Below are 18,405 nucleotides of genomic sequence, written 5' to 3' on the forward strand. Positions count from 1 at the left end.
CTAAAATGTTCAAAAGGGAACTAATCCCTGAAATATAGCACCCAAAGAAGTTCTATCGTTACATTTATTATGTTCCTGCACTCAGAAAATATTCATGGCACACAATAAGACTGTCTAAAGTTAGTGATTCAGTTGTATACTAATATTTATTCAAATTTGCATACAGTATTGGTTAAAAATAAAGCGATATAAAATGTAAATCCACCATGTTTTAATTGGTATATCAAACTCAAGAAACTCTTTATAGACTAATTTGTTTTATGACACCTAATACACAATTCCAATGTTGTTTTATGCGACCTTAAAATTACTGGATAAAAAAGGGAGAAGAAAAAAAGAAAGTTACATATCAATGAGTACCAAATATCACCACGGTATCTTAAATTAAGTACATTCAATGTATAAAATATAAAAATACTGAGCTAACAATAAAGGTCGTATAGAATATAATTTTCTGTGGTACTGCAAAGTTTGTAGTATGTTTCATAGCTATGCTGCTGCTAAATGGCTGTGTCATTAAGTGTAAAAGCTTTAGTATCATGATACGTACAGATAAACAGACAGTGTTCTATTTATCACTATTTACGAAACAGATGCTATTAATATCATGTTCTCTTTCTAGAATATCAATGTACTTTTTTTTTCGTTTCTTGCTTTTGCTTTTTTTTCGTGAACCTTGGTTCGAACCAAGTTAGATAGGAAGGAGCTAAAGATCTTTTTTTTTTATATGAACATTTGAGATCTCCAAAAATCGTTTAAAGAGTAAGCTGTTTCGAAATCGTAAAAGCAACCGAACTTCGAATGTCAATGGCTAAAAATAGATTGGCCCGGAGAACTAGGAGAGTATTTTCTCTGGTGTTCGTAATTCCCAAACTATATTTCATTTTTTTTTTTTTTCATTTCTAAAGTACTAATTAATCCTCATAGAAGTACAACGTTTGTCATTCTAAAAATCAATAAGAAAAAGGAAAAAAAATGCGTTCCTTCTGTTTGAATGAAAAAAACAACGACATTCGACGACAAATCCGATGTCAGAGTCTTTGACCACCTAAGGCTATTTCGTCATCTCCATTCACCTCAAACGACGAACTTAAGAAGGCCGTTTCCGTCTATTCCCAATTGAAACATTAAGACAGCCTCTTTAACCCTACACCCTTGTACATCTACAGATAAACGCTAGGTCGTAAAAATTATAAATACATAATTATCATACTTTTACTTTTCTGAGATCACCATATGCCTGAGATAATCTAACGTAGCGTATACGTCACGGAATACTTCGCAACGGGACTTAAATCGAGAAAAAGAATAAAATAAAAAGGAGTCGTTAATGCTGCCAACCTTGTTAATAGACTTTCTTACATAGCAAAAAGAAAAAGAAGTCCTCAACTGTTAAAAGTACATCCGCATCTATGGTAATACTATCAAGGAAAAGTGAGCTCGTGAATACTCTCCTAATTCGAGAACGGCCGCTGCACCACAGCAAATAGATAAAATCCGTCACTTATCTACGAGACAAAAAGACTTTTTATTTTTTTTTTTTTTCTTTTCTTTTCTTTTAATCACGGCGATGAAACTCTGCTATGCACAGACGGCAAGACCAGGAGCCCTCGGGAGGAGATGCAAGAGGTGGAGACAGACAATACATGTGGTATCCACGATCACAGTCGTCACAGAACAGCAGCTGATCCTAGTTTGGTGTCGCGAAACAATCAAATTAGCTTGCAACGGTACCTAACTATGTAATAAGCGTAGTTGTTCGCGGTCGTTGCTTTAGTTAACTGTCTCTTTCACTTTACAATAAAGGTATCACTTGTTCGTACTCGATCAGTTTGATCCAGCGTCAATTTAGGATCGAACAAAAAAAATTCTTTACAACAACTCTAACGTACTTTGAAAGGACATAAAATTGTCGACAGCACATGTCCGTACATCTTCCTCGGACTATTTTGACGTGCGTGAGATTTAAACAGACGATTCAACTAAAAGCAGCGTCTACCTGTACAAAATTTAAGGCAGGATAATCGATAAAGCGTACCGTGAACATAGATAACGTCGGAGGGAGGAGAATAAAAGGTACTCGAACGGTATTGTTCTACCGCGACAAAGGGGAGAGATCAAAATAGTCGGAGTAGGTGTACGTTGACTGTTCTTTCTCGCCCCCGCGTAAGGGGAGCCCGAATAATGGTAATGGATACTCACGTCGTTGTCGGAAGTGCCACAAATGGAACAGCATTTGCATTCGATACACTGCCACCTGTACTTGCGAACAGAAACGATCATGTTCGCAGTGAATTGCAAACAAGTCGGATGCCCTATAACAAGAACGTAGCCAGGTCATGGAACACGCATATGGGACGGAACAAGGATAGCAGTCTCGGACGAGTAGAAAGGTGCTAGGACATTTATCTTGTGCCGAAGAACAGTGAACTCCAAGCTATTATCTCGTTTTCTAACAATTTTCTACGTATACTTTTTTTTTTCACATCGTTCGTTCTGAAATTCGAACGGAAGCGTTTTGTACGAAATCTCAAATTCAAATTCGACACTACTTTCGTTTTTTTCGTATTGTCGAAGAAAACGCGCGCGACTATGTTACATATGATTGATCACAAATCATGACTTTCACCTTTCCTCAGCACTAAAAACGTCCGGAATAATGATACGTTCTGTTATGTTTCCGCACAGAATGTTTTATTTCATGATATTTGCGATTGTATTTTTTTTTGTTTTATTTTTTTTTTTTTGATGTTGCCTCTTGAATATATTGTTATTTTATTTGGAATAGTAAGGTGGTAAGTAATAGCGGTGCGTACCTTGGAATAGTTCACGTTCTTTCTTGCGCAGCACAATATAAACGTCGCGGACCAGCACACTCTCTTCTCTCATTAGTTTGCACACACAATTTTTCATATTAGTCACACTCTTTCATCCCTTTTACGCTATTTTCACTTCCCTTTCCTCCCCCTCCTCACACTTTCTCCCTCTCTCTCTCTCCTTTCGTGTGTGTACTGTATATATATGTATATATATATATATATAATTTTTTGCACACCCATACACACACGTACACACAAAAAACATACATACACACGCAACTCATATAACGTATCACATTTGATATATATATAATATATATATAATATATATATTTATATATAACTAGCGTTACTTAAATACTAGATTTGTAAGCCTCATGGGTATTGCTTAATTAAAATTGCCTAATAACAAGTCTTCCATCATTTCTTTTTTTTTTTCTTCTTCTTTTATATAACAAGGAGGAACTATCTCTGCATGCTTTCATACTCTTAATTACTCTTCTCTTTTTCTTCTTTCTCTCCCTCTCACCCTCTCTTATACCATGTGTGTGAGTCTCTCTTAATTATGTTAAATAGAAGGGTGTCATCAAGATTACGATAGTGATTCACCTTCGAATTTATTTCTCTCGTCACAACACGAGCGCTACCAGTTAAATTATAAAGTTTACCCTAAAGGATCTCTCGCCGTTATCTCTCTCCTCTCTTCTTTCTATATCCATCCTTTCCTCTATTATCTCTATCTTCTATTTCTCAATCTTTTTTTTGCTTTTTTTCGGGTTTTTTGTGTTTTTTTTTTTAGTTTTTTTTTTTTGGTAAGACTCGAGATAACTGCCTTCGACGACGGTTCAGCAGAGGGATACAAAAGACTGCGTGTAACACTTAAAGACGATATAAACCCTATGGAATTCCTGCGTGTGTGTGTGTTTCATTTTCTGCGCTGTGCTTAACTTTCGGCTTCGATTACTTTATTAGACGCACCGTAAAATTATTTCAGCAGTCTATACCCGCTGCGCTTCTGCTACACGTCGGACGCGTATGGTAGTAACAAGGGAAAGTGGCGCGTTACAACTCGCATTGCATCGGTTACTTCGTAAATCTATGATAATGATATAACGTTCGCGTTTGAAAACCAGCTACTTGTATGTGGAAAACGAGCGCGCGGACTGCAGTACCGTTCAGGAGGGGTGAATTAGTTTACCGATTAACCCCGTTAAGAGACTTCGATCTCCTTCGATTCGATCCTGTTCCTTCTTACTAGAACTTCCTAATTTTCTCATTATTCAAACTTAGGAAACTCTTTGTTAACTCTGCTACGTCGCATGTAGATTCTCTATACTTCAATAGATTGGAATCCTACTTTTATTTTGCGATTTTCTAATTTCCAGACGAATATAAAGAAGTTTCTCAAGACGACGGTCGTAGCAGAGTTGAGAAGTTGAGAAGCACGAATTAATCGAGCGAATTTGGAAGACCGTAACAGGGTTAAATATGAATGACGACGACGACGACCTTCGTTACGACGAAAAAGCTCGTAAAATATTATACGAGTAGTAAAACGACGATTTTATCTGTTTTCTTTTTATTCTTCTGTTTCTTTTCTCTTTTTTTTTCGTTAATTCTAGCGTTTTCGAACGATATCTTCTTGTACGAATATCAAAGCTTGTACAAAACTAAGCTATTATCAAGTCTCTAAGACGACGTGATATTATAGATACATCCTTCTCTTTGTTTGTGTTTTCTTCTTTCTTTTTCTTATTTTTTTTTAAATCGTTAAAACACGATGTATGGTCGAGATCGTGCCTAAAAAAATTGATGAAACTCGTTGGAAACGAAAAGAAAGGATACTGTTTACTTTTACACCCTCTCTGTACACGCAACTTCCGCTTGCGATATTCTATGTATGCAATAAATATGCTCGCCATTTGATGACGATTACGAATGGTAAAAAGGCGATTACTATATTACGTATTATATATATGCAACGTGAGACGGAAACGATTAATGCCCAGAACGAAACGGAAGGTTTTAAGAGCAGCAGATTTACAAGAGTGGAATATTAAGATTTGAAAGAAGCCAGCCAAAAAGTTATTTCCTTTTTTTCTTTTTCTTCGAGATCCGAAACAGTGATTTTCTTTTGCCACGACTATCGAAATGTTTGTAAATCTAGCATTAACAAATTATATACCTCCCTCGTTTATGGTGTGTCGCGTTAAAAAATATTTAGAACAAACGACTTACAAATTATGTTCACAACGACAACAATAAAGAATTATACTTTTTTATCTAAACATGAACTTGTTTCTCTTTCTGGAAAATGCAATGTATCGATAGCAGAGATAATTAAAAAAACATGATACGACGATGGATCATGGTTGGTAATAGTACGATAAAAATGAACATGCTTTCATTGTGATTTTTCTGTTCGAGTATTTAAACGACAGTATTCCTTTTTTTTTACTAGCCTTATATGTGCTGCGCTCTTATGGTGTGGTATCTATGATAATATATTCTGTAAATAGAAACACTCGAAAAAAAACGGAAAATAAAAAGGATATTTACAGACTCGAAAAAGTGTAGAAGTATCGAAAAAATGTGGTCGATCCTCTTTTTCTTTTCGTCTTACTATAATATATAAATATTGTTGCTCTCGTTAAACGATTCACGACTGTGCTGGATAATATCAATAATATAAAGTATATATATATATATAATATATATATTGTATATCGTATCGTTTTGTTGTTTAAGCTCTCTTAAAACTTCGCGATCATATGGAACGAATGATTTTCGCGACAAGCTTCGTCCTCTTATTGATCCTCTCTTTTTGATTTTGAACGAAACAACGTCAAAGAAAAACCGCGCGATTACACTGTAGTCAAACAGAGAACACAAACACATCTTCTTCAATATGTGCTCTAGTGATACTGTGCAACAGGAATTTTTATTTAATTTTATCTTTCATTAAAACGTTCAAACGCGTCGATTAAAAATTTCTGTTTCCTTCCTCTTTCGAAAATTCTCATGCAACTCCGTAAATAGTATTATTTACTTGGTAGACAATTTGTATCTCTTTCCTTCCTCTTTTTCGTTCACTCCCATTTACTTTTTCTTTGTTAAATATCCAGAGCGAGATTCGTGCTGAATTCTTCCTTATTTCTTTTTTCTTTTCTTTTTTTTTGTACATAGTTAAATCTTTCATATTTCACATCATAGCTTTCCTTTTTCTTTCCTTCTTTTTTTTGTCCCTCTTTCCTTCGTAAAAATTTTTTTTGTCCCTTAAAAACTAATCATTGAATTACACAATAAATCACAGTTGATCCGTGCAGTAAAGGAATTTCGTCGAAAATTCCTATTACTCAGATGCGACAAGTTGCACCATTGACAAAGGTGATGTTTTTGCTTTTCGTGCCTTGACTAGTGTACGTAAAGCTCGTAACCATTCATATCCTTTTTGCCCATATGAAAACCCGTGCAGATAACAGATACCCCCTTCATTATTGCACACATGAACTACCCTTTAACGATGCTTTCAAACGTATGTCGCACAGGAAATCTACTTAATCGACCTAACTTCAATCCGAAAAATATTTTTCTTTCACTTTTTTTTCCTTTCCCCCTTTTAATTTCTTTTTTCTCTTTTTGTCCTCTTTTCGACCCTTTCGACGGCTAATCGAATTGTCCTTAATGGTATGAAAAATAGCGATCGAATCGATGTGCGCGACAACGTCAGATCGACGATGGACAATTAACAATTGTGATGTCCATTTCAAAATCAACGGAAAAGAAAATACGATCCTGACAAACGTGCGGACCACACTTCGACAGTCTCGAACAATTTAACGACGATGTATCGTTAATTAATCGATCACACGTGTGAATCGTACGAACAACGAAGAAGCGATAAATTCGGCTCTTACCGTATGAACACAAGTCGCGGATCGTATGGAGATACAGGAGAGAAAAATTGCGCTACTGGCCATGTTTACGGGGACGACAAACTCCACTTTCAAAATTCATGCATCAATCAAATGTTTCCTACTGATGAATTGGTGATTGCGAGTCCTTACGAGAACAGGAAGTGGACGACCGAAGAAAACATCCCTGAAAACGTTAATTGTTGAAAAGACGTTGGAAAAATGTTAATCAGCGTATCTTCGTGAGCACAGAAAGTAGTGGTAAAAATAATTTGCATAAAAGAAGACTGAATTCATTGGGCTTGGAAGAATGTTAAAACTGGAATATCGAATATTTTCCATACTTTCTACATAATACAGGATATTCTGTTAAAGGAGTAGATAGGCGGAACTAATCTTTTGTTTCCGGAAGACAATGGCCCAGGCAGACTATTGGAAAACGATGGAGCACCAGAGAGGTTTCCTTAACAACTACAATATTTGTTCTCTTTCAAGTTTCTTCTCTCTCAGGAAGAGATGTATAGGCAACAAGGAGTAAACACAGTTTTGGGCAACTGGAACCAACGTGCTGGACTCTCGTGGATAGGACAGTCTATGCAGACAGAAGTCACACGTCGCACGAAAGGAGGAAGACGATCTAGAAATGGAATACAAAAAGGTCCCATCAGTGACACCAGAAGAAATCCCTATTACATAGGGGTTGCATCGCGTGACAAGGATATCATTATAGGGCTTGTATGAAGAAGATTGTTTCACCTCGTGACAGAGCTCCACTAAATAGTACAATATGACTAAATACATATGTTGCTTTACTTCCTTCAACTTCCTGTACTCCCGTTTCCTTTTCCCCTACAATTGGTTGGCACAGATTCCTACGCGACCATTTTTCCTTAGCTCTGGCATTACTGGGGGGTCATCGATGGCCGATACCCGGGCCAAAGAGCACCGTAAATTACTCAGACGTAGTACACGAACTCGAACGCACGCTACCACAGCAATCCCATCACTGCGCTCCTTAAAAAAGTTTTCCGACATTAGCACCAGTTGCCACAGATCTGACTAAACATCCTCCAGAGAACTAGAAACCAACGTTCGATAAATACACAATCCGAAATCGATCCTATCGATACGCTCGTCCCCGTATACACGGCCAATAGCGCGCGGAGCGTCGACGAACAAAGAAAAAAAAAAAAAGTAATTATATCCCCGGTTTCGAACGACGAACACGATACACCACGATCATCAATGGAAACCGCCATAGATGACCGTCCCAGTTGCGACGAACGCAACAGATACGTATACCCGCGGCGGTCATACCAATCTCTTAATTGTGATTCGTTCTCCGCGTATACTTGCGCTTGATCTTTTCCTCTGGCTTACCTGAGCGACCGCAATCACTGCAAGAGACCAACTCCTCGGAGCCGCCGGTCTTTTTATTTTCCCTAGCATCGCCCAGACAGAAGTCGCAGTACGGGGACGGTTGCGCGGACTTGCCAGCTTTTTTTTCGTTCGTCCCAGGAGTCGGTGGTCCCTCCGTTCTCACTGAGGACGGCGACGGAACGGCGGTACCAGGCGACGGCACCGCTGGCAGGTGGTCTTCCTTCGCCGTGGGTATAGTGGGCGAGGACGGGGCCACCGTCGTCTGTACGGCGGGCAACTGCGGCTGCTGCGATGGCTGTTGGGACGGCTGTGACGGTTGCTGCTGTTGCTGCTGCTGCGACTGTTGCGGCTGCGGTTGAGACGGCTGCGACTGCGGCTGAGGCTGCGTGGTTGCTCCCGCAGCGGTCGCGGACGGCGCTGCGGGAGACGGGCTCGAAGTACTCGACGAAGTTGCGTTCTGACGACCCCGACGTGTACCACCTGATCACAAACCGACCAACATACCCAGTTGCGCTTTGCGTCACAAGCTAATGACCATGCACACCGGCTTAGAGACAATGATTTTTCGAGTCAATTCATTTCTGTGATTACGGACAGCGATAATCGATTCGGTTAACGAAGGTAATCCCTGCCTCTTGGAGGGTTTCTGAATGAAACGTGACGGTGGAATGAGATTCGATGGTAATGAGAGTCTCGTCAACCTTTGTTCGGTGGCTGTGATTGCCCGTTTTGAGCAGCGATGGGAGAAATATGTTTCAGAAATGCATCTTCGTATTCGTGTGGAGAATACCAGAGGCTGAGGATACCGGTAATGGAGGAAATTCGATTTTTAATCGTCTTTTGAAATACATTTTGTCCGTATCACTGATTCTGTCCTTTGGGAAGTTGGGGAGTAATGTGGGACGAAGTCTAGTCAAAACCTGTAATTTAGATTTTGGGATATATATAAAAGTTTTGTGTCGGTGGCGAGACTAAGTATTATTACTTTTTCGTTCCATTACCTATTCCTTTTAAAGAGTGGATAGATTTTGTGCAAACTATATTAATCGACAGGAGGTCTGAAATTTAAAGAACTTGCGTAACAGGCAATCACTTCTCACGCAAACTGCGAAACTATTTCCTCGGACAACCAGAATCGATTATTCGATGCATCACAAATGTTTTAATGAAAAGAAACTGGCACAACAATAAGGAAACAAATGTATAGATATTTATAATGTACATATACGAATACATGTAATGGTAACAAAGTGCACATATTACGTCAACCAGATGCATTCCATCACCAAGAAGAGCAATTCCAAGATTGTACAACAACAAAGTCAGAAAAATTCGAAAACGTTTCTAGATCATACAGAACGACATGGCACAAACGTAACAAACAAAACTACTTTGGCAATTATCAAAGAGAGAGAAAGAGAGAGAAATGGAGAGAAAGAAATAAAGAAAGAAAGACATGGGTAAGTCTCTCCATGCATTATTTTTTAGTCTGAAGCTCTGCAGGCACTTATCACGATGAAAAATGGAAGCCAAAATCGCTCTAGGAATCCAGAAACAGAAGCATTAATTAAGAAAATCACACGAGCAAACATAAATTTGAAAAAAACAAACGATCAAATATCTTAAAAAGTATAATATAGTATTATACTTTGGTTAAAAACTAATGAACATCATTGCATGCTATCAGGATATGAAAAAGACAATTATTTTATAAAGTAACAAAACACAAAGTAAATGAAACATACACGCATAATGAACACTCAAAAATTTACAGCACCAAAGGAAATGATCGGTTCTAGAAAAATAGTGCCTCGCTTTTTCCTTTTTTTCTTTTCAGATGTATGAGAAACATCTTTTGAAAGAGAAAAAAACCAAAAATACGAATTGCAGAAGCATGCTATTGCAAAACATTCGCAACAATCGCTGCATCTCTTTATTTCAATCGGAATCGAGTCAACGCATGGTCAATAATAATAAATATGGAAAAAACAGAAATCGAAAAATTGTTGAGCACAATAAGGCAGTCACACTATTCTGTGTACATATTAAAAAAGTATATACATAGTTTAAAAAAACGGAAGAAAATCGCTCGTATCACACTGGCTTAGAGGATTCTTCTCTGTATGATATCCACGCACTTTCATTTATCAAAATGATAGGGGAAAAAAAACGATATTGTGCAGAAAAGTGTCCATACACGCATGAAGAACGCCATGGAACAGTGGAGACACAGAAAATTCATTACTATGGTTTTTATTTGCAATGCATGCATTTGCAATACACGAACAAATTTAGAAGAGAAAAGAAAAACAGAAGAAGTAGAAGAAGAAGAAAAAGAAGAAGAAGAAGAAGATAATATATTTAATTCCATCAAGTTAGGATAATGTTGTTCAAGGTAGTATGAACGAAAGTAAGTTACAAGAGAGTACTGAGATCCAAAGATCAAAGATCATAAAAAAGGCATATTGGGTTAGAGATGTCTGAGGACTGAGGAACAAGTTGGTGTAGTTTTCAGTTCGATCTTTTTTTTCTTGGGTTCTTTCATTTTTTTAAAGGAAAGTGAGAAAACTGAGCTGATTTTGGCTCCAACCTGGCTGGTTCGAAGCAGCGGTGTCTGCAACGCTCCTAGGTTCAACTTCGGCAGGACTGGGACTTAGTTCCTTAGCAGGATCACCGGAGGAAGTAGAGTGGGAATGACCGTAATGGTAGACCAGACCAGGTCTGGTTTTATACCGTGCGCTGCATACTGCAAAAGTGCAAATACTGTTTTCCCACAAACCATCCAATGCAACGTCCATAGATAAGAGAAATCTTGGTCGACGAGTTGGTTGGACGATATGGGAGGATTGTTCTCATTTAACCGCCGCGTCCAAGGAGCATTCGTAAATCATTCATACAACGATAAAATTGAACAGAATCAACGATTTTTATCCAGAAATCAATAATTCTCTTTTCTCTCTAAAACGAGAGTCTAGAAATGGAGTTGTCGATGAAGTTTCACGAAACGAGGCGGTTAAAGGATCCTAGGGATAGAAGCTTACAGGGTTAGGGACAGCATTTGCACACCTTCCGCACCAGTACATATCCCTATCCACCTACGAATCTATATGTGGACAAGCAGTGAAGGAGTTCCAGCCCAAGAAGCAAAACTAATACGATGCAAGGCTTTTGATGCTTGTATACTCCTACAGAATGAGCTCGCTACAGTGTGAGCCAGTACATTCTTGCTCTGTTATTGGCAGGTAGTATAGATGTCTAGAAGATATTTGGCCAATTTCGTAAGCTCGATGATACGTCGGTCGGGATTAACAGTATTCAGAACTTACGCGAGATTTTGATCGATGCTTACTAATCGAGACCAAATGTCTTTAGATTTATTTTCGGCTAATCTAACAGGAGTGGTTTCAAGAAGTAAACAGATTGGCAGGCACATTCGAGTTAATTCATAGACTTCGTGTCTGGAAAAAGTTGTTCGATCAAATTAGTAGTGACTATTATACTCCTTCAAGGTTTTGGGCAAGCGCGACGTTATTCGTTTATGAAATTATGCTTCAGGTTCTTTCGATACTTCATCAATGCTACTATTGTAAATAAAGAAAAAAAAAGAAATAAAAAAATATATATGATATCAACTACTATACATACAACAGACACTATATACTTGTCAGATACTTGACTGCGATTCGTATATTTGTGAATGAATGTAGTGAATTCACGAAACGCGAATTAATACTAACTGTAAGTTATGGCACGCGATTTCTATGGGACAATTATCTTTGTACAAAAATTATATAATCTACTATTCCATTGAAAGTTTCAACCACAACCTGGATTTCTTTTAGTTGTAATTCATTGTACATCCCTTTATGCGTGAAAACTCGAAATTTTTCAATGCGCATAATCAGTCTTTGCCTTTCATTCATGAGTCATACCATGTCTCTTCATACTTCGACAAATAGGAAAAGAGAAATGGATTACAAGGTATTTTGATACAAAACAGAAAATTACACAGTAAGGACTTGGAGTATACTAAATAACGTACTGCGATTAATAAACTTGAAGGAAAACAGCAGTCAATACAATACTGATCAATTCCTCTGAATGAAAGAGCATTAAAAAAAAAAGTCACTGTGAAATTAATTTACGACTAAAAAAGGGCACCCTTCCCACGTTGCAAAAGTTGATTATATGTACTTAGTTCAATCACCATACCCAAAAGAGTAAAAATTACGGCGGCAACCAAGACTAAAGAATTCAGTAATTTATTTTTCGAGCTTCCAATCATCATCTTATATTATTATATATATGTACGTAAACCTCTGCGCGTATTGTAAAAATAATACGTAGGCATCGTGAAAATATATAGTTATTTAATAAAATTAACAAATCTTCTAACGCAATGCATTTTCTTTTCTTAATTCAAAATTAACAACTGATAAAACTAATAATAATAATAATATTTGTAATGAAACTAGTAACTGGAAGTGGTCATTTGTAGTTGTATCTGTGATTAAACTTACGGTCACAAACGAATGGCTTATCAGTGTCAACGGCATCATAGTTGGTTTTTTTGCGCCCGCGTCCCCCACCCTATATTTAATAAAATATGTGACATTTAATACCTGCCATATATGAGAAGCTGAGAATCATAGCAGTGCACGTCAAGTCTTGCCCAATTCCCCTGCAGCGCTGGTAATATATATTAGCTTTAAATCCTATCTACAGAAACAGTTAAATTAAGCAGTTGAACCATATTTTTCCAATTTTTTGACTTACACCGATATGGTTGCTCAGCTACTCATATGAATAAACTAACTAAAAAATTTAAGCAAAAAGCTCAAAAAAACAAAATTCCTCTTTGTTATATCTTTGAAATTAATCCAATGCAATTCTTGCTTAACTACGATATACCCATAACAAGTAATACTTCGTAGGCTTACCTTAGTACGTTTGCCCCCAGGGCTATCTGTGGAAGATGGATGACTTCGCGCTGGATGATGACCACCTCCGCGAGGTTTCCTCCTTTTCCTTTTGTTGCTGTAACTTTCTTCGTAATCATAATCACTTTCCGCATCAGGTTCCTCGTATGTGTCCATATCTAACATATCTGGGTCTTCATAGTACCATGCGTCCTTACTATGCTCATCTGTATAAATATTTATCTTTCGCGTTATTTGCAACTTTATACTAAATATGAAAATCGAATACGATTACCTTTAAGAGTCACTAAATCTTTGCTATCGTCGTTCACATGTGTTACAGTCTCCACACCTTCGCCGACATCTTCGGTGTCACCTCTTGGTCCTCTTTTCGGATGCAAATAATGCATCAAATACTGCCGTCGTTTTTTCCTCCATCTTTTACTAGGATATGTATATATCTGACCATGCAACAAACCAGGCAGTCTTTCCCTTGAAGACATAAACAGCGCAGAATGATTCTGCGCTACACCTGTAATTCCATATCAGTTACATTACAACGATAAAAAGACTGTCTGGTGGCACCTATAATAATCGTTTGCCTATAAGTTAAAAAAGAAGTATGGTAATATTAGTAACAACCATAATTAATTTCTGAACATGCGTCGTAATTTTTAAACTAATGGTCGTCCAATACGCATGTTCGCAGACGCGTAACATTCGACGCAATGACTTCTTAAACTTGTATTTTTAGATTCTACGCGTTACACGTTATGGAAAAAGGCAATATTGTCGAGTTACAAATTCTAGATTCCCTAAAAGGACGATTAACCTATCAGAAGATTAACGAAAGTGTTGCATTATTTTATTGTTTATCTGCTACGATCGTTCGAAACACACACAAGGAAGCATCGAGAGGACGCGACCAATTATCATCGCGTTATACAACACATCAGTGTAGACGAGCCGTCAAGCGTAAAAGTTCCATTAAAAAATTATGATAACTAATACCTGTTTGAGAATCAAGAAACGGCATACGTAAACGCCGTTCCCTGCATAGTCGGCTATTGTAATTTGAGGAATTCTCAATGGCTTCCCTGTACGCTGTGTCATTGAGGAAGCTGTAAAGAAATCGATAGCGGCCATGTACAGATATTCACGCAGCTCTAAACATGCCAATTTATGGATTATCGTCGAGGATATGCGTACCTTTCGATTTTACATAGGTTACTTTCATTTACAACTTGAATGATCCCCTGCGAAGCCGGTAAAATTGTAACGGCTGTCATTTTATAACAACCAAACGATACACTCCCAGCTTCTGCTTGCCGCTTACTGTCCTTTCCGGAAGCAGCGTTCCATAATCCCGCGCGTGCGCGCTTACCTCACCCGGGAATACCAGCTTCATTCAATTACGTCTACCATAGACGAAACGCATTATAGATTTAACTTGATACTATATACGTTGTTTAATTTAATGTTATATATGTTTATGCAAGTTTGTATTTTTATAACAAAAAAAGAAAAATGGGACCTAAATAATGATTTGTTTCAGTCAAAATTATAGTGATATATTATAATTATTTTTGTATAAAGTTATATTTGTTGATATCACTATTCTTTTTATTGTTTTTTCATCAAATCGATGGTATTTTAATATAAGCGGAACGTTCTGCAAACGAAGCAATATTTCGATATATAAGAACAACTGTAATCGCAAAAGTGCTATTTTATTGTGAAGGTTGTTAGAAGAGATTTCGAAGATAGAAATTTGTTCATTTGCGTCGTTTCATTGGCGATCTATAGTTTACAATTTATTCCAAAAAGATATTAACGCAATTACCGCTATATGTACGTACATATTGGCAGTAGCTGCAATAAATTATAGAGCACAGCCGTTGAGATGAACATTTCGAGTTACAATGTACACTCAATGTTTCTGCTAGAAAAATGCTAGTGATAAATTACTTCGAACGAAACTATTTGTCGCGAAGAATTCCTTCGAGAAGCTGAAATATGAGTGTGCTGATTTTTGTAATTTTCTATTTTTTTTTTTTTTTTTTTTACTTCAACAGTGTATTAAAGTTAGAATGCTAAACAGAAGTAAATGCAAAATTGTCATCTTATGCTTGCATACGGACATTCTAGAAACAGGACTTTCTTATAGTAATATATTCTCTTTGAATAAGTTTCACGTTCATTATTTTGATACATTTAAAAAATGTTATTTTAAGTTCTATCGATCTGCGTTAGAACTACCATCTCCATCGAAATTTAAGCCTAGAAATAAATAAATATTCGGTTTCTGTGTGCAAAGCTTGTTTAAAACTTCTCTTCGCAGTTGTTGTCCTTTCTCGCTTTGAAAAGTTTGAATTTTTCGATCAGGACATCGACTGCAACTTCTCCGTGCACAACGTTATCCCTGGTTCGTACATTTACTGTGCCAGCGTTAAGTTCCTTTTCTCCAACAACTGGAAAAGAACACGCAATTACAGTAAAAATAATATCTCAAGATACTATCCTAGATATTTAAAACGTTTCTAAGAAATAACGTGCAATAGTTAATTACCGAGAATAAAGTTAAATTGCGCAAGTTGCGCGTTTCGTATTTTTTTATTTAGGGTATCGCCTGCATCTGTGTCAATCTCTGCCATAAATCCGGCATCCCAAAGTTTATCTTTCACTTGGGCAGCGTAGTCATCGAACTGAGAGCTTACTGATATGATCATTGCTTGTCGCGGGGACAACCAAAACGGCCACTTTCCAGCATAAGATTCGGTTAAAATCGCGATCATTCTTTCTACAGAACCCAAAATTGCTCTGTGAATAATTACTGGCCTAGCTTTCTCTCCAGCTTCGCTAAAAATTTTAATGCAAATTTTTATCCAACTAGATCAGGTAGCTAACACAGTGCAAATGCTCAAAAGTGAATCAAAAACTATCTTGCTTACTTTACGTAAGATAAATTAAATCTAATTGGCAACTGGAAGTCCAATTGAATGGTAGCACACTGATGAGCTCTCTTAAGCGCATCCATAATTGTTATATCAATCTTTGGACCATAAAATGCTCCATCCCCTGGATTAGTAGACCATGGTTCGCCAAACACGTCTAAACTTTCCGCTAACGCCTTCTCAGCTTCATCCCACATCGATAGGTCTCCTAAATACTTTTCTGGCCTAGTAGATAAACATAAGTTATACGTGAATCCCAATACGGAGTACACGTTTCTCAAAAAGTCAAGCGCGCCAATCATTTCCTCTTTAATTTGTTCTGGCGCGCAAAATATATGCGCATCGTCCTGTTGGAAACGTCTGACTCTAGTTAGCCCGGTTAACGCACCAGACAACTCGTTTCTGTGTAAGACGCCGAAATCTGCCATTCTTAATGGCAACTCACGCCACGATCTGTTACGGACATCGAAGATCATACAATGACCCGGACAATTCATCGGTTTCAGGGCAAAAGTTTCGTTCTCGACGTCGAAGGAGAACATATTGTCCGCGTAATGCATCCAATGACCAGACGTTTGCCATAATTTACTGTTGTACATATTGGGAGTAACCACTTCTTGGAAACCTCGTTTTCTATATTCAGAACGAATAAATTCGACTAAAGTATTATAGATATGAGCTCCACGCGGTTGAAAGAAACACGATCCAGGAGAAAGTTCGTGAAAGAAAAACAACTCTTGTTCCTTTCCTATTTTTCTATGATCCCGTTTCGCAGCTTCCTCCTGGAACTTCTCCCATTCTTTTAGTTGTTTAGTATCTGGGAAACTGATACCATAAAGTCTTTGCAATGATTCTGCATTGGCATTTCCCTCCCAGTAAGTTGAAGAGTTTTTAGTAATTTTAATGGCTTTCACTTTCCCAGTGTGTCTGATGTGTGGTCCCCTGCATAAATCGATCAGTGGCCCACACCTGTACACAGTGGTGGTAGGGGTATGTATTTTTTCATTAATAATCCGAACTTTAAATTCATTATATCTAAACATATCCAAGAGATCTTCCTTGGTCATCTCTAATCTTTCAAAAGGTTGTTTCTCTTTAACAATGTTCTTGTAAAGACTCTCCAAAAATCCAAAATCTGAACTAGAAATTCCTTTATCACCCAGGAACATGTCATAGTAAAATCCGTTTTCTATGGGTGGACCGTAACATAAGCAACCACCATATACTCTCTCCATAGCTTCTCCCAAAATATGTGCACTGGAGTGCCAGAAGACTTGTTGAGCATCCGGATGATCAAACTTGAGAAGTTCAAGTTTGCAATCAGACTCCAGTGGTCTATCAAGATCCCATAATACATTGTTCACTTTTGCAATTACAGTACTGTCCGCTAGACCTTGACTGATGTTCTTAGCGATTTCATAAGGCGTTGTACGCCAAGATTGGGCAACAACTTCCTTACCATCTGGAAGAGTTACCGTTATGTCATTCGCTGGTTTAGAAATTAACGATGCTTCGTACTCTGCTTTAAGCTTATCCCACAGTAAGATACGATCCTGAAAAAATAATTATTTCCAATACATGCATAAATTTATTTTTGTTTCAATTGTTTAAGCGAACGATTTTCAAATATATGCAAAGTATTATACCTGAATATAACTTGGCCACGGGTTTAATTCAGAAACTGACTTTTCTTCAAGAGCCTTTTTCTTAGCCTGCTTCATCTTCTGCAGAAAAAAAGTAGCATTAAATTTTACTGAAAATACTTATCAATATTTGTTTGAAACTTTTAAAGCATTAAGTTAAAACAATTGTTAGAATCGGCAGGAACAATCGTTAGGAATTAGATCATTGCGTCAGATTATCGATTTTAATAATATGGGTGGTCATTCTTATGACATAATACGCATTGTTGTTTGTCATATTGGATTGTTGAAAACAATTGAAGGAAACGAAGAACGTTCTTAATGTTATGTGTTACGAATTAATATCATAATGACAATGTACATCATAACCAACCCAAGCATGTGTCCGTTTAGAAATATGGAAAAGATTTCTGTAACTGCAAATACGCGAAATCGCCAGCATACTTTACAGCTAAAGAACAAAAATAAGAGAATTTTTAGAAAATGTAAACTGTGTTCATGCCTTTTCTTCCTTCATATTCAGATTTTGCACGTTATTCACCACGTCGTCACACATGCCGTCGACCATATTGAAGCTAGATTTCATAACTATACTAAACCGCGCCTATATCAAAGTATATCTAAGAAATGCATGAAAAATCACGATTAATTTCTTCGAATCCTTCATATTTTTATCTTGATAAGAAAAGAAAATATAAGAAAATTTAAGTAGAAAATGACTATTTCTTGCTTTTTTATTAAAAAATAATCATTTGCGAATAATTCTTGAAATGCCT

At 37.2% G+C, this 18,405-nt stretch overlaps 2 protein-coding genes across 5 annotated transcripts; both read right to left on the reverse strand.

Annotated features, from left to right (window-relative positions):
* Positions 1-127: 127 nt before the first annotated feature.
* Positions 128-14,400, reverse strand: D4 (double PHD fingers d4). 3 transcript variants are annotated; one of them, XM_076905789.1, is made up of 9 exons: positions 14,242-14,400; positions 14,044-14,153; positions 13,328-13,564; positions 13,054-13,259; positions 12,634-12,703; positions 10,704-10,859; positions 8,114-8,593; positions 2,203-2,315; positions 128-1,690 (listed from the first exon to the last, which is right to left on the reverse strand). In XM_076905789.1, the coding sequence occupies exons 1-9, from the start codon at positions 14,319-14,321 to the stop codon at positions 1,559-1,561; spliced, it is 1,584 nt and encodes a 527-aa protein (XP_076761904.1). In that variant the 5' UTR covers positions 14,322-14,400; the 3' UTR covers positions 128-1,558. The 3 variants fall into 3 exon arrangements, with proteins under 3 accessions (XP_076761904.1, XP_076761902.1, XP_076761905.1); XM_076905787.1 differs by having other exon boundaries at positions 14,041-14,153; XM_076905790.1 differs by lacking the exon at positions 10,704-10,859 and having other exon boundaries at positions 14,041-14,153.
* Positions 14,401-15,217: 817 nt separating this feature from the next.
* Thrrs (threonine--tRNA ligase) lies at positions 15,218-18,212 on the reverse strand. Of its 2 annotated transcripts, none has more exons than XM_076905356.1 (5): positions 18,132-18,212; positions 17,633-17,710; positions 15,984-17,539; positions 15,602-15,891; positions 15,218-15,503 (listed from the first exon to the last, which is right to left on the reverse strand). In XM_076905356.1, exons 1-5 carry the CDS (start codon positions 18,195-18,197, stop codon positions 15,355-15,357), a joined length of 2,139 nt encoding a protein of 712 aa, XP_076761471.1. In that variant the 5' UTR covers positions 18,198-18,212; the 3' UTR covers positions 15,218-15,354. The 2 variants fall into 2 exon arrangements, with proteins under 2 accessions (XP_076761471.1, XP_076761472.1); XM_076905357.1 differs by having other exon boundaries at positions 18,003-18,205.
* Between the last annotated feature and the right edge of the window lie 193 nt (positions 18,213-18,405).

The sequence above is a fragment of the Xylocopa sonorina genome, chromosome 12 (assembly GCF_050948175.1).
Source record: "Xylocopa sonorina isolate GNS202 chromosome 12, iyXylSono1_principal, whole genome shotgun sequence".
Classification (NCBI taxonomy): Eukaryota; Metazoa; Arthropoda; class Insecta; order Hymenoptera; family Apidae; genus Xylocopa; species Xylocopa sonorina.